The 25,107-nt window shown below is 42.1% G+C and overlaps 1 protein-coding gene across 1 annotated transcript; it reads right to left on the bottom strand.

Moving 5' to 3' along the window:
- Positions 1-749: 749 nt before the first annotated feature.
- On the bottom strand, positions 750-5,002 carry fscn2a (fascin actin-bundling protein 2a, retinal). Its single transcript, XM_069674702.1, has 5 exons — positions 4,180-5,002; positions 1,552-1,708; positions 1,341-1,462; positions 1,064-1,231; positions 750-955 (listed from the first exon to the last, which is right to left on the bottom strand). The coding sequence occupies exons 1-5, from the start codon at positions 5,000-5,002 to the stop codon at positions 750-752; spliced, it is 1,476 nt and encodes a 491-aa protein (XP_069530803.1).
- Positions 5,003-25,107: the final 20,105 nt, after the last annotated feature.

The following is a 25,107-nucleotide window of genomic DNA, read 5'->3' as shown; positions in this document are numbered from 1 at the left end:
GTCACTGAAGACATCGGTGCATTACCTTGGTTATTAAAATGACATTAATGACTGTCCTCTTATAACATGTCTAAGTATTGAAATTATTGAAGAGCTGTAAACAAATATGGTTGGATATTTCTGAGACAAACGGTTGGCTTAACTCAAAAGTAAATTGACAGAGTATCTCTGTTTTGACGCTTCTCAGCAAGCGTGCATGAATGTTGTTTGTCAGAAAAATTTGCAAAGGCTGTTTGAGCTTTTGGGGATATTTTGTCTGTTTAGCCAGTGGGATTTAGTAGCAACAGGACTTAACATTCCTTTTGTTCCCGTTCATGGCCAAGCTTCTTGAAATGACCACACAAAAAATGTGTCCAAGGCAGCAACACTCATTTAAACTTCTCTCTGTTTAGGGACTGATCAGTATGGCTGCCCTCATAGATATTTCTTTGTCACTGTACTTATTTTAAATAAAATATAATGTCTCATTCCGTATTTGTGAAATTACATGCTTTCACTCTATGTCTTGTTTGATGTTGGCAAGGTCATTGGAAAGACGAAACATTCACCACTTCAATTCAACTCACATCTTCCTCAAGCTTTCAACTCTTCCAATTTAGAGTAAAACAAAACATGTTGTTGGGCACCGGGTAGCTAGTATAAAAACAGGCAGGAAATGTAACTCGGCCAGTCCGCTTCATTTGAGTGATAGAAGCAGGTTCTGCACCCCGTCTTCTTGCTTGCTCTTTGAGGATGCTGATTGACAGTGATCAGTACTCCCAAAGGGAAGTCACGTCAACGGTTGTAGCATCCGCCATAAGCGTACCTCCCTTATCTCCACGAAGGTACTTGCCATTAGAGCCCTTGATTGCAACGCATCCATGTTCCAGGAACTCAAGGAAAAAGTCCTCAGGCTTTTCTCCATCTGAGCACACTAGGCCACTGCTGGAGACGTACCAGAACATTCCATTCACACCTGCAGAAAGATAACAGTGGATTATGTTTTATATATATATATATAAGCAACTTTTGCTTCAATAGATGAGGATGAATTTGTATGTGATGCACGCACGAAAACACTGACTTTTTACATAGTAGGCGCCATCATTGAAGATCAATGAGAAAATGTCATAGACGGATCGATTCGCGTCCAGAGTGTTGGAGCTCTTGTGGTGACACACAAAGCCGTTCTCTCCATGAAGGATCAGCATAGGACGATTGATGAGTTTCATCAGGAATAATTCACCCTCACCTGCAACGAAGGACAAATACTGTTCAGCTGTTTGTGCGTGGGACATGTACCTGTGGCGGCGTCTTCAAACAAACACAGCATTTCGAGTGGGTTGCCTAAAAGCACGTACAGACTGTATCGCTGACCGCTGAGAGCTGCCCATTCTTCTTTGTGCACACGTACTTTCCATTACTTGCTTTGAGGGCGACCCTCTTTCCTCGCCACTCAATGTCGAACATTGTGTTAACCTCTCTGGAAAAAGGGACATGGATGGGGTTCGTGTAAGAAGAATGTGTTGACATAGAACAAAGTTCTCTTATAGAACCAGGACAGCTACTTACACTTCTGTGGCAGTGGATTGGATCTCTCCGTGAGACACGAGAGTCCAGTAGGATCCGCCGTTTGTCCTGAACATAGGCTTTTTGCTTTCCTTATGAATCTCCATCTGGAAGGTCTCCATGTCTGTCTCCACATCCTGATTGGCTGAAATACTCACTCCTGGTTATAAAGGAGAGGGGGGAGAGGGGAGCATTGATTATTGGGCCTTTGTTAGGTAGAAATTTGGTTTACAATGTTGCATCAAATTTTCATCCAATATCGCCAAAGAGACTTGAGAATAATACTAATTCAAAACATAATTACATCACGCTGTCTCTGTTGTTGCATTTTATGTGGACGATTAACAACATTTCAAGATGCTTTCAATATTATAATCACAATAATTACACCTTAAATTGCTGAATTACTTTTGTAGCTCGATTTTGTTTAAGCCTGTCTTGGGTTTTTATAACATCATGCTCTACTGCAACTAACAAGAAGGCAGTTTGTTTAAAGCAGCCGGAAATCAAACATATTTTTCTATGTTTGGTAACTTTTATTTACAGTTAATCTCTTAAAAATAAAAATTCTCCTGTTAGTCTTAAAGTGTCGATAAAAAAGGCTTTTTCCCTATAAAAGAATGATTGTGTTGTACATTTCAAGTTAAAAGCGGTTGAGATTTTGGGTGCTCAAAATATGGATTTGGGGCCCAAGGATCACTTAATCAAACAATCAGCATTGTTGCAGCTTTGGATTTCCCCATGCCTCGTGTTAGGAATCTTTGCTCTTAAGTAAGTTTCATGCAATCGACTTGTGATCTCTTTTGTACCCAGTTACAACTGTGTAAGTAAAGGTAAATCAATTACAGAATAATATTCAAATTTTGTGCCTATCTTTCCAGTTATTTAGTTAGTACCCTCTTCTCTAAACCCGAGTGCCTCACTTCCAGTCAATCCAAAGTCACATACTTAATCCACATGCATTCTGCCTTGGGAGTTTGTGTCAGGTGGCGGAGAATACACAGACACAGCTGAACTGTGTCTGCTGTTGTTCAAATTAGATGCCACAAAAATATCCTTCAACCTTTCTCTTAAGCCTGTTACAACCCTAATCCTCCACAGCCACCACTCCACCCTTCCCGTTCATTCGCTTGCTGTAATTCCCTGAGTGGTGAAATGCAAATCTGCACCGCAGGGCCCACTAAGCAGCTTTCCATACCTTGTTCCTTGAAAAACGTGGGACTGCCACAAGGAAGAATATAACAGTTAAAAATTGAATTATTTGCCATATATAGTTTGAGGATGGAGTGCCAGGGTGTTAAAATGTTTCCCTAATAGTGACCTCTTATTAATACACAACTTTATTCATGCACAAGCATAATATAAGTGCAATCCAAAGTCAGTTTGAGAAGCCAGTTTCTCAGATATGCTTTAGTGTTGCATGTGCATTAGAAAGGTGCAACCACTCTAGCAAAGATGGGGTGGCAAACATTGTTTCAAATCTAAAGCTAAAAAAAACCTGCAACCCAACTCCCACATTCTTTTGCTTGAATAATTATTCAGAAATAACATTAAATAATACAGACTGAAAAGAAACCCCAACTGATTTGTCTATTAAGGCCTGGCTGTTGCCACATTGGTAGACATGTGAAAAACTGGATGACTGTGAAGAGTGAGTAACTCTCAGGCTTTGACACCCAAGGGGCACAGGTCTGCACGGGAGTCTCTTGCACTCTGCTTAATCTTCAATGGACACACAGTGAAAATGACAAAGCCCATTACCACAATGACCTCACAGTATGTCTGTCAACCATTCTGGATCCTGCATGTGCACAGGAAAGACAGCTTATTCTCTCATTAGCTGGTGAATGTTACCTGCTTTTATGATCACTGAAATGTGGCTGTACAGATTCAGAAATGAATCCAGTCCATTTCAATTTAAATTTGGATACTTGAATGCATTTTATGTTCACAACAACCAACATTGGCAGTGCTCAACTCTGGCATAAATACTGTATTTCCAGGAGGCACGCAATGCATACTTTAGTGCTAAGTGTTTTGCATAGGCTAATGCTACACTGTTAGCTAGCCTAAATACCTAAACCTGCCTGGTCTTCTACGAGGCCATCTTGGTTCAGTTTCCTAATATCCTTTTTAAAACTCTTGTAAAGATAAAACAGAGAAAGTATAATTTATTACTTCCTTTGGAATGACCCCCATGAAAGACGACTATTGCATTAAACTAAAGACAATGAAAGAAACGTTTAACGAGGATACTAAAGGATGTAAACAGTGTTACGTTCACACTTCTCTCAGCATGTGTGAACTCAGCATGGAGCCTCGGAAAGTACTTTGTGCTACATTTACAGTAGCTTACGTATTCAGCATATTGCGTTCGTGCCCATTTGTTACCATGACTACACTAGTACTTTGACTGCCTTTGAATGGAATCAGGTTTATATAACACGTACTTTAAAACAATCAATAATCCTTATTCACCTGCTGTTTTACTTTATACTGCATTTTGATCATCATAAACGTCAAACTAAAGCATTTTTATTTCTATCAAACTAAAGTCGTTATTAGATAAGTAAGATTGTGATTACACAAAAAATGATTTCTTTGTTGTTTTCTTCATTTGAGGTTAATTACCTTGCTTGACTGAGACAAATCTTTTGTTGGCGGCTTGAAAAACGACTTGTGGATGACTCTCCTCAAGATCAAAAAGCTCATCCTTCCCAGGCTTGGAGCATCGGCCAGACCGCAGTGTTCCAGTGGGACCCACTGGGGTCAGATATTTCCCATCACAGTCCTTAAAGGCCAGCTTTCCAGACTTTAGCTCGAGCGTGAAGCTAGTCGTATTGGTGTTCTCCTTCACTAGTTTTCCATCATTTCTGAGGAATCGGCTATCGCAGGTCTTCAGGCTGTACTTGCCGTCAAAGTATACCAAGGTAACCAGGGAGTCCACTCCCCAGGGAATGTTGCTGTCCACTGAGATCTCTCCATCTGAAGAAGACAGATGGGCATAGCGCTTACGTGCCACACTGAGCAGGCTGGCCTGTGGGTGTAAGGCCAAATGGACAGCCCATAACTCTTGTTCTCCAATGGCTTGGGCAAAGCAGGACAGGTAGTCTGCGGAGCCTCCAAAGTAACGCAGGTAAGGCTCTGATTGCAGTGCCCAGCGACCATCAGATTGGGGCACAATAAGGAAACGGCAGTCAGGGTCAGGCTTTTCCGCTCCACACATCATCTTCCCATCCTTGTCAGAGGCCAGATACCGTCCCAGGTGGCTGCGGAGGAACACTACTTGGCCATCTTGCTCATCCTGCTCTAAGGTCCAGATCTGCTTCTTCTTCATGCTGATCCCTGAGGCGTTAACCTTGAAGCCAAAGGCCTCGGCTGTCAGGTATCGGTTCTCATAGTTGATGAGACCAAACTGCAGCTTTAGGGCCTTGTTAATTCCGTTTGTGGGCATGCTTGAACAGGCCACTCTTAAAGATTACAAACAAGGGAAAAGGGATATGAGGAAAAGCACACGTAACGCTGAAAAACAAAAATAAAATGCTTGATTTCTCCCCTCCTCCGTTTCCTAACCAATGAAGTAGCCCCACTTATCTCCTTTGATAGGTTGTTTTATGTTCCTTCTCCTGTCACTTTCTCTTCTTCCCTCGAGGGCTTGCACAGGCACTTGCTCTCTCTGTTCCTTAATGAGTAAGGATTAAAATCAGCAGGACACAGCACCTCATCCAACAAGCCGCTGACGTCACTTACCAGTGCACCAACCGCGAACCTCCCCTCCTCCCTTTCCTCCTCCAGGACTCACTCAGTGCAGATTCATTCTGTATCTCGTCAATATCTTCTCCTTATCCTCATCTCTTTGTTTTCTCTTACGCCCGTGTCTTTCCTCCCTCTAACTCACACAGACTCATGGGTTACCCTATTGGTTGTTACACTCTTATTTGCATACATATTCTTTAGACACGCTATCCAGTCCAAGGATTATCCTAGCTTTGATCTGCTGGCGAGTCACAGCCTAATTGGAAAATGTCCAGACATTAAAGGTGCTTTTGGTTGCTCCCCACCGCCTCTCCTTCTCTTTTGAGTCACTTTTCAAACAGATTGAGTTTTCTTGGGTCAGCTTAAGTAAACGTAAGCACAGTTTGAGTTACATTTGCTATTCCTGAATACGTATTCTGCTTGTTAAAGAGCTGATATAAAGATTAAAATAGTTTTCCTCACAGAACCTTTTCCTAAAAGGATTTGTCCAGAAGAATAGACTTAACACCCTAAAGCAGTACAAAGGTTTCTTTCTCAAAGTTTTCGCCTCAGTTGTTCAGGTTCAGAGGAGGTATATACCTACATTATGAGTGCTTCAAGTCTTCAGAGATATTCCTATGCGCGATATCCGTGAGCTTAGCCAAGCAACATTTGAATAATACACATTTGCATGTACAAGCATTGCTCATTTGCCTTTGCTCGACTCTCAACTGTGTTGATTCTTAACTAATCCTTCTGATATTCCAGACCCATCTTTGTTGTTCCTTCAGTCATTTGATAATAGAGGACACAAGTCCTTGCCCCATGACCTTTGTTACAGTGCACGCCAAGATTGCCCTTTATAAGAGCATTATCCTCCACTGAGGTTCCCTAAGGTTTCTTTGGTTCAGGGCAGTGCCAAGGAAAATACAATGTAAATAACAAAACCACAAAATTGTGATTCAGACTATAGGACAAAGCAAAATCCTTTGGGTATTGTTTCTACTTAATAATCTTTAAAGACAAGTGCTTTAATTGATTAGCCTTGACAGTTAAGAGCGATTAGCATAGTGATTCCAGACCACCACGGGAGGTTAACGCTCTAATGTTAATCTAAGGACAAAGGTTGGTAATAGCCCGCAGCTAAAAAGAAGCCACTTGTGGAGCTCAAACGTAAGTCCAAAGTTGATGTGTGAACAGTTGCTCGAGGACAGTGTCCTTTTTCATTGGTCTTATATTGTCAATTGTTGAATCATTGTTTTTTATTGTGTGGGTGTCAGATATAGGAGCTTGGAGCAGAACCTCTTCTTGTTGATCGTCAGTCTAGGTGGGGGACTGGTCAAATACGAAAGAAGTGGGTTGTCATTAGGGGGACACGTACTCAGCTGGGGTTCTGATGGTCCTCCCCCTGGACATTTTGAGCAAGAAACACAATTTAATTCCTGAATTTTTCTGCACCAATTGTTGAGGCTACAGTTTAAATGGACCCTAAAGCTGACTCAGGCAGAAGATGGAGGATTGAGGTGGTTTAAGTAGCCATTAAGGAGTGGTAATGTTGGCGATGGACAAGGCAGGGGTCAGGTAGGCTGCCAAGGGAGTTGGGTGGCTAGTATGCTGGCAGGAAAGTGGATAGGCAGGCTTTCAGGATGTGGTTATGTAGGTTGAAAGAGTGAGTCGAGGAGGAGTGGACACTGGTTATCCTATGCACAGGAGACCACCAAGCAGCACAAGGAAAGAGCTAGAAAAACTTAAGTAACAGCTATACCGAGCAGCCAATGGAGTGACTGCCGCTGAAAGAGGTAGAACAACCTAGTAATGATTGGATGATGAGTCAGGGTTCTTACACTGCATGCTGATGAGATTATTGGAGGCTGGTTTGGAGATGAATCAGCAGTCGGGTGAAGAAACCACGCGCACACACACAAACAGACAGAGAGGGGGGCACCCTTGGGCAAACCGACGGGCAAACCCTCAAATCACAGTCTAAGGTCATACCAATTTGTATTAAATATGTCTTTATTGACGTAAAATAAAAACTCACAATTAATTCAAGTAATTAATTATTAATAATTATTCATTATTGGTGCTTCAAATACAACTTTATTTTATAGCAAACAAACAAAACAAAGAATCCCTCCTGTAGTAACTCAGGATAAATCCTGAAAGAAGGAATTATGAATTACCTAACAAATAAATACACTTAGGTAACTATTGTTTCATCACTGTTTGTTGTCAGACTGAACACGGTAATTGCATTCCATAGTTGTAGACAGAACTCACAAACCTCCAAATTAGCGTAAACCATTTGGTGTGAACACTTCTTCTAGTCCAGATTTCACCACCAAAGTGCATTAGTCGATGTGCACATCATGTTGGCAAAAGTATTGCTAAGGACACATCAGAAGTGTACTGGATATTGGAAGCGACATGCCTCTACCGCCCCTACCAAATTCTACACCTTAGTGTCTTTCCCGCTCTCTATGACTGCTGGTTTTTGACTCCGTCCTCCAGTGTGGTTGTTGGGAAAAGCTATAAATACTTTGAGTGTCAGATGAGGGGGAACTTCTGGCACTTTGTAGAGAGCCATATTCCTTGGCTTTGCTCAGTAATATGTGTTCACATTTAGCACAACCTCTGGCTGTCATAATTCAGTAAAATATATTAATATTTTGACCTATGATTGGTATGTGTGCACGTATATCACTTTAATTCTATAACAATCATAAACCGTATAATTCCAGACTATGTTGATATTAAGTTTAATTTATATACAACTTAAATCAAAAGATCAAATATAACCACTGTCGAGTGAAAAACATTAATTATCTTGTTACAATGGCACCTGTCAGGGGATGGGACATGTTAAGCAGCAAGTGATCATTTTGTCCTCGAAGAAAAAAATGGGCAAGCGTAAAGATGTGAGCACTTTGACAAGGGCCAAATTGTGATGGCTAGACAACTGGGTCGGCTCTTGTGGCGTGTTCCCGGTCTGCAGTGGTCAGTACCTATGAAAATTAGTCCAAGGAAGGTACACTGGTAAACCCGCTACAGGGTCATGGGCTCATTGATGCGGGTGGGGAGCAAAGTCCGGCCCGTGGGGTCCGATCCAACAGAAGAGCTACTGTAGCTCAAATTGCTAAAAAAAAAGTGGATGCATGGTTCTGATAGAAAGTTGTCAGTGCATCGCAGTTTGTTGTGTATGGGCCGGTCAGGGCGCCCATGCTGACCCCTGTCTACCACCGGAAGTGCCTACAAAGGGCACGTGAGCATCAGAACTGGATCATGGAGCAATAAAAGAAGGTGGTCTGGTCTGATGAATCGCGTTTTCTTTTACATTATGTGGATGGACGTGGAGTATGCTTCGCTAACCAGGGGAAGACATGTCACTAGGATGCACTATGGGAAGTGTAATGCTTTGAGCAATGTTCTGCTGGGAAACCTTAGAGCCTGCCGTTCATGTGGGTGTTACTTCGACCCGTACCACCTACCTAAACATTGTTGCTGAAGTACACCCCTTCATGGAAACAGTATTCCCTAATGGCAGTGGCCTCTTTCAACAGGATTATGCACCCTGCCCTACAGCAGAAATGGTTCAGGAATGGTTTTAGGAACACAACAATGAGATCAAGGTGTTGACTTGGCCTCCAAATTCCCCAGATCTTAATCCAATCAAGCATCTGTGGGATGTGCTGGACAAACAAGTCCGATCCATGGAGGCCCCACCTCACAACTTACAGGACTTAAAGGATCTGCTGCTAACGTCTTGGTGCCAGATACTTCAGCACACTTTCAGGGGTCTGGTGGAGTCCATGCCTCGACGGGCTGTTTTGCCAGCAAAAGGGGACCTGCACAATATTAGGCAGGCTTGTAGTAATATTATGGCTGATCAGTGTATGTGTTGATTACCTACTTTCTTCTTCAAATCAGTGTGCACAAATTCTTCATCTTTAATACATTTGAAATATCCGGTCAGCAACCAAGTCACTATAGCTAACATTAGCATTCAACCAATTCCTAGCTAACACTACTGTAGCTAACATGACAGATAGCCATCTACTATTACTGTTAGCTAGGAATTTACACCTTACATGATCAAAAAACTGTAATGGAAGATAGGAAGTAGCTCAATGCTAACTTTAGCTGTTGTCTAATTATTGCTTTTGAGTTACCCAATATAGTTTTATTTTTCAATATAGTTTGACGTCTTCCAGGTTTTCATCTATCTATTGTCTCTTTACTTCCTGGTCACTCAGGCTTGCAAACTTGAAACACAGAAGTATGAAATCATAACCGTATTTGAGCTTCCCTCAGCTTGAGAAGAAAATGGCCGCTGTGTGAACGTGGTGAATCGCTTTTTATGCTCGATAGCAAAGTTTATTTGCTTGATACTTTTCTACACTGTAAGTGGAGATAGTAGCGTAACTGTCCCGCCATGATCCTTGCATACATTAATAATATAAGCTGTAAATATGCATAAACAGGCAAGTATTAAAGCATACTTTAGCTTGCATTAGCTTGTATTTCCTTCAAGCTAGCTCTGTTGGCACTGTATGATTTGAAATCAGTAAAAGCTGCAGACAAGGTTGGAATAATGAAGGGTGCTCATACTTCATTTCTAAACTATCTGAAACGGACTAATATCCAACAAGATTAAGCTCAGTCATTTGTAATGAGAACCTCATTATTCAAACATTTGTCTGTTATATCTTTCCTGAACTTGTATCTTAAATGATCCGAACAAAGAACCTTCATATCTCCACTTTCCCCCAAACCTTTCCTGAATACATTAATCTTTAATGTGTTTTCACCTTGTGGCCACTGGATGGCAGCATTGCCTTACACCAATGCACAATTACATTGCCTTTACAAGTTAGTGTTGCCATTAATAGTGGTCAAAATAATAATTGCTTCATTATTATTATTATTATTATAAACTTAATGTTTATTTGAACTGCAGTTTAAGAAATATCGTTATAGTTGGGAAGATGCTAAATCCAGCCATTTATCCATCTAACCACATGTCCATCTTTGGTCATTCTCATGGGAAAATAGGATAGAAAATAGAAAATACTTTACTGTCGTTAAAAAGTATTGTGTAATTTAGAAATCCATGTTGTATATATGCAAAGACTAACAGAGCTCCTAATTCTATGTGAGTAAATGTCAGCTGACTTTCTTAAAGGGACCATGCACCAATTTCAATTGTGAAAAAACACTAGGAATATTTATCAATTCGAGAAAACAGTTGACTAAATTAAGGGCTCTTTATGTATTGAACAATAGTTGGGTACCTTGTCAGGTCACAGGAAAACAATCAAGTCACAACACGAGAGTAATCTTGGTTTTAGGCTTGGAGACTGCAAACGCAAATTGCTTGGACTTTGAGAGGACATGAGCGTTTGCCAGGCCTGGAGAGTCTAACAAAGGGTACTATTGAGTTGCACAAAGGAGTTGTAGGTTCCAAAGTTTGAGATGCTTGAGGCTTATTTGGAAATAAATCTTAGGACATCTTGGCATCTGCTGCGAGATTTTTTAAATCGGTCTAAAATCTGTCTGCTAAGTCCTCTACCTTCTGTGGGTGCGCAGTCCTAATTTTAGTTTGTGAACCTCTTTATTGTCAGTTAGGATAATTTCATTTCAATTTCACCAGTAAGATCACAATCCATTAATGCAGTCTGTTAGACACATTATAAGCCCCTATATGAATTTGTTTTAGGTTGCCAAAGATATCATCCACTGAACTATTTTGGGACACGGCCCAACTTTCTATTCACTTCGCAATTGTATCTAAGCACCATTGCCTCTGTGGTTGTGTTAGTTGATTTGCGTCCAGTAGATGGCAGTGTTGACTATGAATTGAAACTCAGTGCTCCCTCACCAATTTTGATTTGTGTGTTCACTGGGTTATGCTGTCACTTATTTTCTCAAGCTTGCTAATAGAAATAAGTTGCTCGGCTGGTTGAGCACAGAGCAAAAGCTGAAGTAGTTTGTGATACAGTGCAGTAAATTGATTCTGAGGGTATACAGAAGAGGATTTCTTTTCTCTTCCAGGATATAACCGAGTCTCAGTGTGTCGATGCACATACTCGTGTATCAGTCTGATGTGCTGAGCTATTTGGTTTGTTTATTGATCAGTGATTGACTATTAAAATTTAGGCACCAAAAAGTTATTTGAACCTTTTTGCAAATTACAATTGAAATGCTTTTTTTAATTGAGGTAAAAGTGCATGAAATGGTAGCAAAACCAAAAGCATAATATATTGCGGCTCTGTAAAACATGTGTACCAGCTGTTAGGGTCCAAAATATAATGATACAGATGCAAAGTGTAGAGTGAATCATAACAAAAAAACATACATATAATAGTTCGTCCATTCCTGCGTCAAACACAGAACAGAAAAGAACAGATGAGCTGTTGTGAGGATGTACAGTCGCTGATATGTCATGCTGCCATGACTCCCTTATTATAAAATAATATTCAACAAATGAGGACAGTTTTTCACATGTCCTTCAGATGCTCCAACTTTCTAGCAAGTCTGGGTTGCCTGACGCTCCAGGAGCCATATGAGCAATAAATGAATGTCATATAAACTGTGTTGGTCCAGTGGGCAAGCCGAGTTGCAAATGAGAATGATATGTCTATATTGGCTGTCTCTCTGTTTGTCTGTCTCTCTTGGTGAAAAGCAGTTCCTGGTGAAAAGCACTGAAGCAAATCAGAAAGAATAATAAACCCTTTGCTGTCTGCTCTTAAAGAATAAGTTTGAAGGACAGAAAAACAAAAAAAAGGAATGAGTGAAAAGGATTGGTAACTTTCAAATACAGGGACACATGCATGTACACGTACACACACTGTAGACATGCACTCACACAGATCAGATGTTGAGCTGAGGTCTCCCCCTAGGGCATGAACATGGATTAATGTGCCGGGCGCGATTATTTCATTTATAACTGTCCTGGACCTTTTCAGATAAGACCATTTTTCAGGTTGCGTTCCAGTGGCACCTTTAGACTGCATCTATTAGCACTCAGAGCTCCATTTAAAGGGCCAGCACCCTCCCTGTTTAGCTCATATTGTAAAGCACTTTCAGAGAGGAGTCAAGGTTGTCTTTTGGTAAATGTACCCCAACCAATTCCCTAAGGGCAAAGGTGAAATAGTTTAAAGAAATCAGAAAAATGACAAAAGGTTACCTCAGAAAAAGGTGCATGTCTTCACGCTGAAAATTCATCAGGGAGGTGAATTTGCTAATTCAGGTGAGCTCAGTTTCTAAGAAATTCACTGCATGTCTTCAGTGTTATAAAAAACGATTAGAGAGTTCATAAAATCATAATTGTATAACTATCAACCCCACTGCTTATGCCTTATATACAGTACACAGGGCCAAAAATGTCCTTTCTATGCTCTCGTAGGCCCCCGAGAGACCCTCCTGCTGCCCCCTCTAAAACCAGCAGAGGAAAACGGACCATGAGACATGCAGTAAAAGTAAAATGTAAAATGGCTGCCTTGGCTGGGATTCTCCTTTCTCAGCAGCTCAGTGCTCACTGACCCCATTAATCCAGGTGTTCATTCATCTACAGGACGATCCTCCCACAGGCCGTTAACGGCTCACCCCACTGTGTTTGCCCAGCCCCAACCCAGCCCATCCCCGGCCTTCTCTTCTCCTACTATACCCGGTGTAATCTGGGCTGCCAATGAGCTAAGTGTGGGCAGTCATATAAATGAGCCTTGGTAAATGTCAAGCCTTTTAATACTCAGTTGTAATGCCACATTTGTTTTGTTGGCTGTCATTTGTTTTTAGAGTGAGCCAAACTTGTTAAACCAACCCCCTCCCCCTCCTCATTCACCAAGGAGTGAAGACAGAGCTGGTGATGCAGAGAGAAAAGGTGGTATGACTTAATTGGAGGTTACCTCGCTGTCAGTGCAATACATTATTGATAATGGTACCTCAGCTCTCAGGGAGGGAAATCAGCCTGTAAATAGGTAAGCAATAAAAGCAGTTTCTCATTGATTAAACTGCAGCCTGGTAGACGCTGCATACAGCCGTGCACAGACTGGGCTCTTGTTTCGATGCAGACAGGGTGAGCTTTAAGGGACAGGGGCGCTCATGTTAACGTCATCCTTTGCTCACTGGCTCTGACAGCAGGGCTAATACGAGGCCTCAGCTTCTGCCATTCTGACAATTCCCTGTCTCTTTCATATAAAGACAATGATCACGTGAATTACAATGACAGGTATGTGCGCCTGTCTGCCTGTGAAAACGTGCTTGTTTGTTTGTGTGAGCTCATGTCTAGGTGGATGTGAGCTTGCATACGTTGCCTATACTTTCTATCCTTGTGTGTGTTTTTTCGTGTGTACCTGTGTGTGCACGTGCATGCGTACATAGTAATTTATGTGCAAACACATGGTGTTTCAGCGCCTCCACATGTTGGGTTTGTTCACTCAGACGTTTATGCACAAGCTCTGCCATTCTGGAAGAGCCAGACATACGTCGCGAGGCATTTCTCCTCCCTCACTTTTTACTGCATTCCCACACGCAGAGACTGTAAAGGAGAGTGATTTACACACAAGTGCATAAATAGTGCGAGCTGGTGATACAGTCTGCACTATACCCCTCCCATGCTGATTCAAAAGCTTCAGTTATTCCCAGGTTCCTTTAAGAGGGTCAGAGGAGCATGTTTGTTTAGCGTCCCGGACAAAATGTGTTAGCGGAATTGTTAGCACAGCAGCCAGGGGGGGGAAATGAAAAGGAATTATCCAAACAGTGCACGTGTAAAGCAATAAGGATATTCTCTGATATGTAAATTATAACAAAAAAAAATCAGCTGTTTGTCACATAAGAAAATGTGGATCGAAGTCACCACTATGAGTCTATGGGAGGTCAATGTTGGCACACATAGCTAATGAAACTGGCTAGAAGACTGCAGTTTAGGCCAGCAGTTGGAAAAGAGGGGATGTGTGGGAGGAGAGACAGTGATGAAGAAAGGAGAGGGAGCCCTTATTATGTAGTGTGAACTCAGCCAAGCTGTATATCCAACGTCTGTCTCCATAAGCCCTGAGCCTTTGCTATGTGTTCATCCACACAGAGAGATGCTATTTGTCCTTGCAAACACACACACAAACACACACACACACACACACCCATTCCACTCAAACAGTCTACGGTAGCTTGTCTGACAAATTGGGCACATTTGTTCACTGGAGAAATTTTCATTGAGCAACTGGGTCTCCCCTCTGTCTCCTGTTGTTTCTCATTCAGAGGTTTCCTCCCCTCTTCCTCCGTCTGTGGGTAGATTGTTTACAGCAGGAAGTGCCTGGCATCCTCTCACTTGGCATTGGGAGACAGTGACTTGGCTGGTGCGGGTAGCCCAACATCATTCACAGTCCCAGTGCCTGCTTCAATGTAATTCATGTGCTTTTGGGAGGCATCCTTACCGGAATAGAAAGCATTTTCGTTGATTATTCCGTCTGTTTTTGATTACATCCTGGCCGGCCTCGGAGAGCTAGTGGACAATTTAGCCATCATTCCGAGATGGGTTAATGGGGCCCGGGCTGGAGGTTTATGTTGGGGTTCAAAACAGTAGATTGGCTGAGATCTTTTGTTGTTACAACAATGATTACGACATACAAATGTTGGTGTGGTGTTTCCCTCCCAATGTATGTGTGCAAACCTAGAGGTTGACATTTGTAGTTTTGAATGAAATGTCCTGACAGTTGGATGGGTTGCCATGAAATTTGGTAAAAACATTCTTGACCTCTTTAGGATAAATTGTGGGAATTTTGATGATCCTCTTACTTATTCTTTAGTTTTATCATTGGGTCAAGATTTCATTGATATTTTACAAAAATACTATTAGTATTCACATATTAATCAACTGTGATTATACTTTGTGACTACTTGTCTAATGATAGCACACTGCAACCCTGTCTCCTTTACATTTGTTTTAATAAAACTAAAATGCTTTCCGTAATTAGTTGTGGGGACAAATTAATCAATGGCGGCTTTATTTCACAGACAACCTTTTTTAAAGTGAATTAAACGCATCATTTATCTAACGTAAGGAGATGGCTGGTGTGCGAATAAAATGCCAGATTGTCACAACAAAGGTTGGCATCTAAACTCAGCTCTGTGTTTAAGTTTATGCATCAGATCACCCAAAGGTCAGGGAAAGATCATGGTTACCTGATTTTAATAACAAATTTAACGTCCTAAGTCTTAAAGATTTTTATTTTTGTGTGTTAAATATTACAATTCAAAATTTGAATGTGGCTGTAAGTCAAACAGATGATGTATGAATTACATTCTCATGGTTAGGTTACGTTTCATCTAATCTGTATTTACAGATTCTACATAGAAATGGCAGGGACGTGGATTTAGGAATGGCAAGTGTTCTGGTTTCCATTTGTACTACACTTGTAGTCCGAGTAATACTGACCAATCACGAATCAGCAGGCTGCGGCGTATGCAGGAAAAACAGTCCATGTGGAGAGCAAAAAGCAGGCGGAACGTACTCCGCCGTAATGACATCCCGGCTCCCATCAGCGGCTATCTGACGATGATTTACCTACTTATTAATCTCTATAAACATCTGCGTGTAAGTTCAGCTAACAGTCCATTCTAGATCAACAAATTCCCTTGACGCTGTGTCTCGAAAGCCGTTCAGCGTTTAGATTTCCTAACTTCCTCGAATGCATCAGAAATTATCGACTCGACCTCTGTTCATTGATTTTTTAAGGAGGGCTATGACATCCAGTCCATGCCTTGACTGGCATACTCGCTGATACCTGATACCGCATTATAGGCAATATCAGCAGACAGAAAACAGTACTGGTGTTGGTATCAGAACAACTCAACAAAAGCATATTTAATTTTAAAGTTGTATATGAACATAATTAGTAGGAGACAGGGCTGCACACCAACACTCTGAACTATAGTGGTGATTATGTTAAACACATGTTAGCATGCTGACATTAGCATTTAGCCTCACAGCCGCTAGCAAATTTGAAGTCTCATTTTGTCAAAGCTATAAGTCATCAGATATTTAATCCATCACCTGACTGTTTGTTCAGGCCGGTTCGTGTTGTTTGCCCAGCTGCGATCCAGCACGCACTGTAAAAGAGAGGATACTGGTGTCTTTAAATCTGTGCCCTTTGACCCTCGAGATGGATGTGGCATGGTCTGAATAGTGCTAACTTCTGCATAAGTACACCAATTGCTTCTCTGCTGAAGTGCTAAGCCTGCTGGGGCTGTTTGTGCTGGGTAAGCTTGTATTTCCTTGAGCACGCACCACCTGTCAGCAGGCAACACAACTGTGTGTGCATGTGTGTTTGTGTTTATATGTTCATGCATGGACCTTACAAGCGTGTCACAAGCCATGACTTGTGGCACAAGTCGAATCCGTATGTTGTTTTTCTCTAACAGTGAGAGGGTAGCACTCTTATTAAGGAGCTTTTAGATGGTGTAACTGTATTCCTAAAGCGTTTGTGCCTGTGTGTGCTTATGTTAGTGCATGAGCGTATACATGCAACTTTCCCAGGGGGCTACCTGATCCTATTACATTATCCACCACACATCAAAGGGTTAAGAGCCGTCTGCCTCTATAGTCATTAAGCCCTCTCTTAGCCACAGTAAATCAACGCTGTGCCGGCAACAGCTGCTCTGATCACCTATTAAAACTTCCATAATGTGCCGTGTGTACAGAGTGGGGCCTGTAACCCGACACTGGCCAATAGACCCCAGATAAAGGCCATCTTGAGCCTCTGATCTGGTTCCTATGGTCAGGATAGCGAGGGAAGTGGGGAGAGATGACAGAAAAGCCTTGCCTCAGGGCTTGAATCCATGCAGGATACAAAACAGATATGCCCTGTACTGGAGATGTATTTATATCTCGAGGCACCAGACTATAAGATGTTATCAAGCCTTTAGCCCTGTCGGTTAAGGTCTTTAAAACTTAATATATTCAAAGCTGGAGATTTCCTGAGCAAATGCCTGGTAGCAGCTGACAAAATGAATTATCTGATGTGATGTGATATACATTAAAACGGAGTAAAGGAATGCACCGTGCGCATGTGAAATGCCTTTTTAAATACTAAAAATACTTGTTTTTAGGAATAAATCTCAAGGTTGATGAGAATACACAGCAGCTTCTCGCCGTTACCTTCACCAGGGCTGGACCACAGGCTCGGTTTTCCCCCTGATCCGCTCAAAGAAATTGTGTGGAAATCAATAGCAGGACTAGCTAGGTGGACTACTGTCAGTTTGCACAGAAGCGCACACTCAATAGGCCTGTCTCCATGGAGACACAAACAGGGCATGAGACTGCCCTCAGGTGAATTCTCTGTGTGGCTTCGCCAGTTGAATTGGTCCATTTAGGTTTCATTTTCTTTCTTGTCTACATCTTTCTCTTTCTCTTTTTCTTTCACTTTCTCCCCCACCGTTGGGCAGCAGGCCCTGAGCCCCACTTTTCTATCTCTTTCTTACATTCACTCACTTTCGGTTTCTCTCCCACTGACAGGTAGCAGGGCTTAAATTCAAAGGCAGACATAAGGTGATATTGGGTCTCTGTACATAACAACTGTCACAGGACATTCAGGGGATGGATGCTGATTTGCCTCTGCTAAGGTTGCAGAGATGTTTGTCAGTTGATCTCATAGCACGGCCCATGCATGCTGGGCTTCTCCCTCTCCTCTCTGGCAGAATTTAACCACTTTTTGTTTTCGTCCTCCCCTCTCTTTGACATTTCCTTTAGTATCTCTTCCTCACCCAAACATGCAGATTGCCTCTCACCTCTTTATTAAACAGACTGTATTTGGCTGTGCCTCTGTTTTCTGCATCACAAGGTACATTAAGTGCTTTGAGTTTGTTTCGAATTTAGCACACCAACCCCAATGGATTTGTTTGAAGAAAATGAGAGATGTCTCCAAAATGTCTGATCAAAGCCAGGCTTAGTTGCCCAAGGGCTTCAACTCATGTTGATAAGATGTCCAAGTGCCAGTCATGGAGCTTATGACTGCCTAGTATCTAAGCAGATTGTATATTTTTAAAGTGCTAGATATATTCGAGGAGGAGAGGAGAGTAGAGCAATCCAGTGAAGGACATGGATGTGTTTAAGGGCTCTGGCAACTGGCGCTGGGGGCCTGGCAGCTGGGCAGAATTCTTTTATATCCTGCTATGACTGGCACTTTTATACACACACACAGGCATGCATGCATGAGTACATGCTCTGTCTCTCTCTCTCTGGATGTCTCTCTCTTTAATACGCTCACTCACCACTCGGGCCATTATACACGCTGATATCCTTTTTCATCGTGGGTGAGGCTTCTACTGCTGGGCTACGTAGAAGAAAGAGGTGCTGTGTGTGTGTGTGTGTGTGTGTGTGCGCAGCAGCTTAAAATGCTGCACGTATGTGTCTTCATCACCCTGAGAGGTCTGCGGTGCATTTGCAACAGTGCATCAGTTGTTTTGACCACCTGCATCCTAGGAAAGGGGTATGACAGCGTGTAAGGGCCTGTATGGACAAAAAATATAACATCAAAGGAAAAACAAAGAATTTCAGAATTTTTAGATCAAGATGATAATATTTAAATTAATATATGTATCTATTTATTTTGTGTGTATGTATTTACAAAAAAAAACTGATGGAAGAAATGCAAAAATACAATTTTAAACTTTTATATCAATCAATCAAATTGTATTTGTAAAGCACCAAATCATAACCAAAGTTCTCAAGACACTTTACAAAAAGAGCAGCAACTCTTTTCTATTATTTAGAGAGAGACCCAACATGAATCCACCATGAGCAGTACGACACATCCCATATATAATACGCAGTCATATATGGTACTCCCTCTCTCTCTCTCTGTCTGTCTCACTGTCTTTTTCTCTTTCTAAATTCCTCTCTTCTTTTTTTTTTTGAAAGAACAGCCATACTGTTCCCTTTTGTGCAAAAATATCCACATCATTGGTGCTCATGATTTGTTGCGCCATACATACACTCGGTTAAACGGCAGTGGGACAGATGCAGGAAAACCAGGGAAAAGTATTGTAGCAATATATCGCAGTCACCATCTGATCAAAAACATAGAAATTAACCATAAAAAAAAGTCCACGTAAAGTTGGGAGTGGGAGATCCAGCCTGTGTGAAACATTGATGATGTTTGTGGTTTTGGCACCATATACTGTTACCATAACAACATGAAGTGGCTTTGTCACTCAGGTCATGATCACTGTAAATTAGGGCTGGGCGATACGGCCATATGTTTCATATCTCGATAACGATTTATTTTATGATATGGCATGCTTTCTGTTTATTTAACAAAGAATTAGTCCATATGAAATGACAACATGGTAAAGCCTATTTTTTAATAATCCTGTGTGAATTCTGTTTTCACCTGGGCTGAGCCTGAGTCCTTTTCTGCACGTTAATGTCCATGTTAATAAACAGCGCCTCCCCTCTATGGCTCGCTCCGGGTTCACTCCCACGTGCAAGGAGTAGAACGTAAAGTGCTGTCAAAAGGACGTAAAAATTGCCGTAAGGGCACAATCAGACAGAACGCGCTTTGCAGGCTATAAAACGCGAGGCGCACCGCACTGCCTTTTTTGTGGAAGTAAACACCCGATCAGACAAAGTGCATTTTAGCAGCTGGGGGCGGCTTTTTTTCCTACTGTTGTTAAGGCAGCCACCCAATCATTAGCTGCCATTAACCTAACCGTTACATTGTAATCTTACAGAAGGCTCGCCTCTCCTTTCATCCGATTGGACAATGAGAAAAAACGCCCATGACGTCGGACGCTTTTTTGCTTTGAGTTGACGTTTTTTCAACTCGAGGCGCTCGGAGCGTTTCCTCAAAAATGCGAAGCGCACAGAGCGGAAAAAAGCAAGGCGCTCTGCAAAGCTAAAGCAGCGCGCAAAAAACTTCCCTCTCACTGAAAACAATGACAAAAAAGCCGCCCCCAGCTGCTAAAACGCGTCCTGTCTGATCGGGCCCTAAAGCAGTTCAGCTGCTGGTTTTGTGACATCATGATAGAGATGATGTAGAAAAACACAAACAGACATTTTCATATTGTTTTAACAGTATATATTGTCATATTGCCCGGCCCTACTGTAACGGATGAGATTGCATAATACCAAAACTTGACATGTATGTCATGCTGTAATTATCACCACTAAGCCTACACACAAAAACACAACTTGAGAAGAAGAGACAAACTGATGCCTGTTCACATATGAGCACTTATATACAAATGAAGGAACGTATAGACCCCGACAGGCCCATATTCCGCTCGCCCCAAGCAGCTATTGTATTGTGATAAATGGAGTGTCTCCTGTCCCTGCAGCCACACGGCCCTGCAGCAGCCCACTGGGAGCCTCGGGATGCTTGGTGGCCTTCCTCCAGGTTTCCTGTCTCCTGACTCAGCACCAGCTGTGCACACCAGCAGGAAAAAGAAAATGCAAAGGGTAAAAATAATTCACTGGAGATTCATGGTATAGTGTGACCCCTAAGGCAGTCGGTTAGACAATAGTCTTTCTCTTACCTGACAGCGAGCCAGGCAAAGCGTTTCCGAGGAAGAATCATCATGCTCTGTGGGATAATGGCCCCTATGGATGATGTCATGTAGTAGCAGGATATATAGGGTGCTTACAGAAAATGTGCCAAAATGATGGAAACGCAGTATGTTTTGTAATGACACATTCACAAGCCCTGTTTCATTGTAAAGACGTTTGTGCCAGTTTATTCTAGATCATCTGGATATGATTGCTGCTTGTTTAAATCACCACAGAACTGCATCCCATACAGAGACACTTAATCAAAAGCTGAACTTGGCAAATTTGTCTTGTGGTTTCAAGACAATCTCTGACAGTTGCCCTGGCTGACTCTATGCCCAGAAGCCACTCTGGCATTGAAGGAGACTGAGCTTTATGGCAACAATGGCAGGCGTGCCAGCAGAGCCAGGCAGTCATCATGCTAGCAACCACGGTGGGCTGTCAGGGAGAGAGCTGTGTGGCAGCACTGTGCGGTTGAAGCGCCTGCTCTCTCCATAATGGAACAGCTGTTTGGTGCGCGGTGCGCCAGGGCGCTGGAGCACTGAGTAAATAGAGGAGAAGAGCAATGTAAACAGAGATGGGATGGCGGGAGCTGCTTCCCTGCTACCGTGAAAGGGGGTAAACACCCCAGAGAACTAGACGGAGGGTTGTCGACACAGGAATGCACAAACACCACTACACAGCAAGGTGTGGAAAGAAAGGGGGGTGTATTGTAGAGAATGAACAGCAATGCTCTTCCCAAGCATCAGGTTCCTATACAATATACCTGTGATATTTGATGGGATGCATAATTACAAGAGTTGAGATAAGAATCATACATGCTATCTTAAACCACATGCCTTAAATTGATTGGCTTTTTAATGCAACCTATTAATTGAGCTCACAGCTGATCTTCCTTCCAAAGGCCCTAACTTTTTATACATTTATTTTAAGCGTTTCCAGATGTCCTGCACTTACAAATGGGATTCTACGAGCAGGCACATGACCCCTTTTATGGCCGGCTGTAACTATTATTGCTATTGCTGGGTCAGAGGAGTTGTGTGGACAGTAAAAGAACAACAGCAGGTATTTGCTTGAAATCTTGTTAAAGGGAGAAGTGGGTAACAGGAGGATAGGGCTGGGTATCGATAAGGATTTCTCGATTCGATTCTGATTCACAAGGTCATGATTTCGATTCGATTTCCGATCCGATTTGATATTGATTGGGTTAGTGGTATTTCAGTTACAATAACAATACACCTCTAACCTGATGCGTGATCAACATTTTTAATGTTGACAATAAGAATTGACCCCAAATAAGTTACATCATGTACTTTTTATTTAACATGATATTAACAATTTTATGAATTAGACAGCTTATGAACGTTTTTTTCCTGTTACTGATTTTAAGTCTGTACTTCTGGCTTGTGGTTTTGATTAAACGAACTGGGCTTCAACTTGCGCGAGATTTGACCACGAGATTATGGGGAAATTGCATAATAACGTACCAAAAAGACACAAAGCCGATGCTAACAGAGTGTAACATAAACATCAGTGCAAAACCAACTTACATATTCATGAAGCACCCACGATAAAAAGAGTCCGCTGGCGATCACTGATGTCTCAGTAGTAGGTGCAGTAAACTAGTCCGGGCATGTCTCCCTCACTGGCGTGTTTCGGGGGCGCTCAGAAACGTGACTGATCAGACACGTTTTTACACATATTTTTAAAGATCGATCTCAGGATTTATTAATCAATATTGGGTCATTTAGAACTCGATTTTTTAAACCCAGCCCTACAGGAAGACATCCATAAATGTTAAATCAAACCCAGGTTCATGGACAATTTAAGAGCAACAAATGTCATCCGGGCTGAGGTCGCTGAGCAGACTGCTGACCTCCCGATAGGTCATGTGTGGATGTTTTGTTCCTCATTCAGTCATTCATGGATAAATCACCCTGTACACAACAGAAGGACAGACAGACAGAAAGTGTCAGAGGGATGATTTTTGGATAAATAAGGATGTAACAAAATCTAACCCACAAATAGAAGGGGAGACCCACAAAATGAGTCATGCATTGCATTTGCTATGTTTTTTTCCAGCGCCATGTAAACAGGGTAGCAACATTACATCAGAGTTTGTGAGCAACATATGTAGCGAGGAGCAACAGTAATCCCATGTAATACTGTGAAAAGCTCTTTTAGCATAGCTGATACAGAATCTTTACAAGCCACTAATAATGAGCAACAGAGAAATGGATTAGGGGTGGCATGGCTGGATGTGGGCCACAGCAAGCAACACACAGCACGGTTAGTGAGTGGCATACGTCTGTGCAACACGGGGGTATGCATTAGTCCGGCATATCCCTGTAAGTAAGTGTAGGTATTTGCAAAGAGCAGGTGCAGCTTTCATTTCGCTCCCTGAAAGCCTTCCATAATGCATGCTGTAAAAATGTATGAACTTTAATTGTGTGGAGGATTCATTCACATAAAGTTGTTTAAAAATTCAGTCCTGAGTCTGTCCCTAAGCAAAATGTTTGAGGTCTTGTTGTTATCATCAGATACATCTAAAGTCTCTTTCTTTTCGCATCTAAACTTTTTATATCAGCTGCGCTATCGTATTCCAACTCTTTAATACTTGTATCCAAATGTAGACATAAAATATGCTCCTTGTTTTCACGCTGTTGCTGCACTATTGCTTCACTCCATGGAGGAATTACTTGGAAGCTTCTGAGTTACTTCTGCATTCAGTATGATTAGGGTTATTCTGTAGTGGCTGCATCTGCTCTATAATTGATATCCACAAAAAAACAAATGATCAGGGTTGTAGTGCCCTTTAAGAAGACACAGTCAGCATCTGAGTGATCTGTTTGTCCCGCTCTCTTCTCCCAGCACCACGTTAAGACCCAAGACCTCACCTCCACCCCTCTGCTACACACACTAGGCTGTCTGTCCCCGGTTCAACCCCCTCACAGTCAGAGGCCAGACAGGGTCAAGCAGAGGGCGAGACATTTATGAGGTGCAGATATTTGTGCAGGAAAGCATTCCTCCTGTTGACACTGAGCAACACAGTCTGGATGCTGAGGGAGCTGAACCAGACAGGCACTGAGAAGTGCGGCAGGCAGACCAACCTGGCGAGTGAGAAGTAACAGAATCCAGTCTTTTTTTTGTTACTGCAGTGACCTAATTTAGTGACCTTATCTTTCCCACAGATACTGCATGTTTGGACGGCTTAAATCAAGGTGTATAGTTAGCCAAAAATATCTAAAGTACAACCTTAATTCTCTTAATTCTATTATTGTTTTATTAGATCCCTGATGAGTCACATCTCCGCTTTGTTTCTCTAAGCACAGAGGAGTAATGAAGCAAATCCATCTCAAAACACGGTAATAACCTTAACCCCCCTACACACCCACTCTTAACCCTGTCTTCAGCTCCAGTGGTGAGGAGAATCCCTCCTACCCCCATGCTGCCGATGCAGGAAGGGCCACGGCTCAGACACGGGGCAATGGCCATAGTCAACACTAAAGGTTGTGGTGGTAAACAGAGCTGTTTGTGTTCACTGGCCCGCTGTTGGAGATGACTGATGTGCCCATTAGCCCCTGTCTGGGCATTAAGGGGGAGGGGCGGCGCTCGGTCTCCATGCGGGACAAAAAGACCCCATGGGCCTGCAGAGAAAGGTCACTGACCCATATTGTGTCTCCTTCAGGCCTAGCCAGTGGTTATATCACTGACGCAGGTTACAGAGATCGGCTTTGTCAGAGCTAGTGAGAATGTATGCAAATGTACAGATGCTGCAGGTTATTGCTAGTGTGGTGGGATAGAGGAATACCTGCTGCTCCGGGCACTGGAGGGAGAAGGGTTGTTATCCCTGATGGCATTTGTGCACTATTGTAGACAAAACAGAAAAACACTGTGCTACAGTATTACACTGTCTCTTAATGTCAAAAATAGAATGTACTAAGCTTAATATGTTTGCTGTAGCATATTATTTCTCCCACTAGAGGGCATCCTTCTTTACATTTATTCCCCATTTCAGAGATGTGCATAAACCATCCCTTTATTTTGATCAAAAGCAAACATTCACTTTGAATAAAAAAACATGATTTTTTTTTCAATTTATGAAACTCTTGCGACAGATTTATTTGTAAAAAATTGCAGCGCTTGATGAATTTTCACAAGTCTTAAAAACGTTAACTCTTTGAATGCTGACACACTTATTGGGCTTGTGACAAAATGATAATTCTAGTATGCTTATGGGCCTTTTTCCTGTTTTTCTTAACAATCCACCGAAACACCAACAACCA

This window comes from Semicossyphus pulcher, unplaced genomic scaffold, assembly GCF_022749685.1.
Source record: "Semicossyphus pulcher isolate SPU_LCO1_2020_fin unplaced genomic scaffold, fSemPul1.0.p SCAF_23, whole genome shotgun sequence".
In the NCBI taxonomy this organism is placed as follows: Eukaryota; Metazoa; Chordata; class Actinopteri; order Labriformes; family Labridae; genus Semicossyphus; species Semicossyphus pulcher.
The sequence above is the reverse complement of the archived record's forward strand: the minus strand, read 5'-3'. Positions and strand labels throughout refer to the sequence as shown.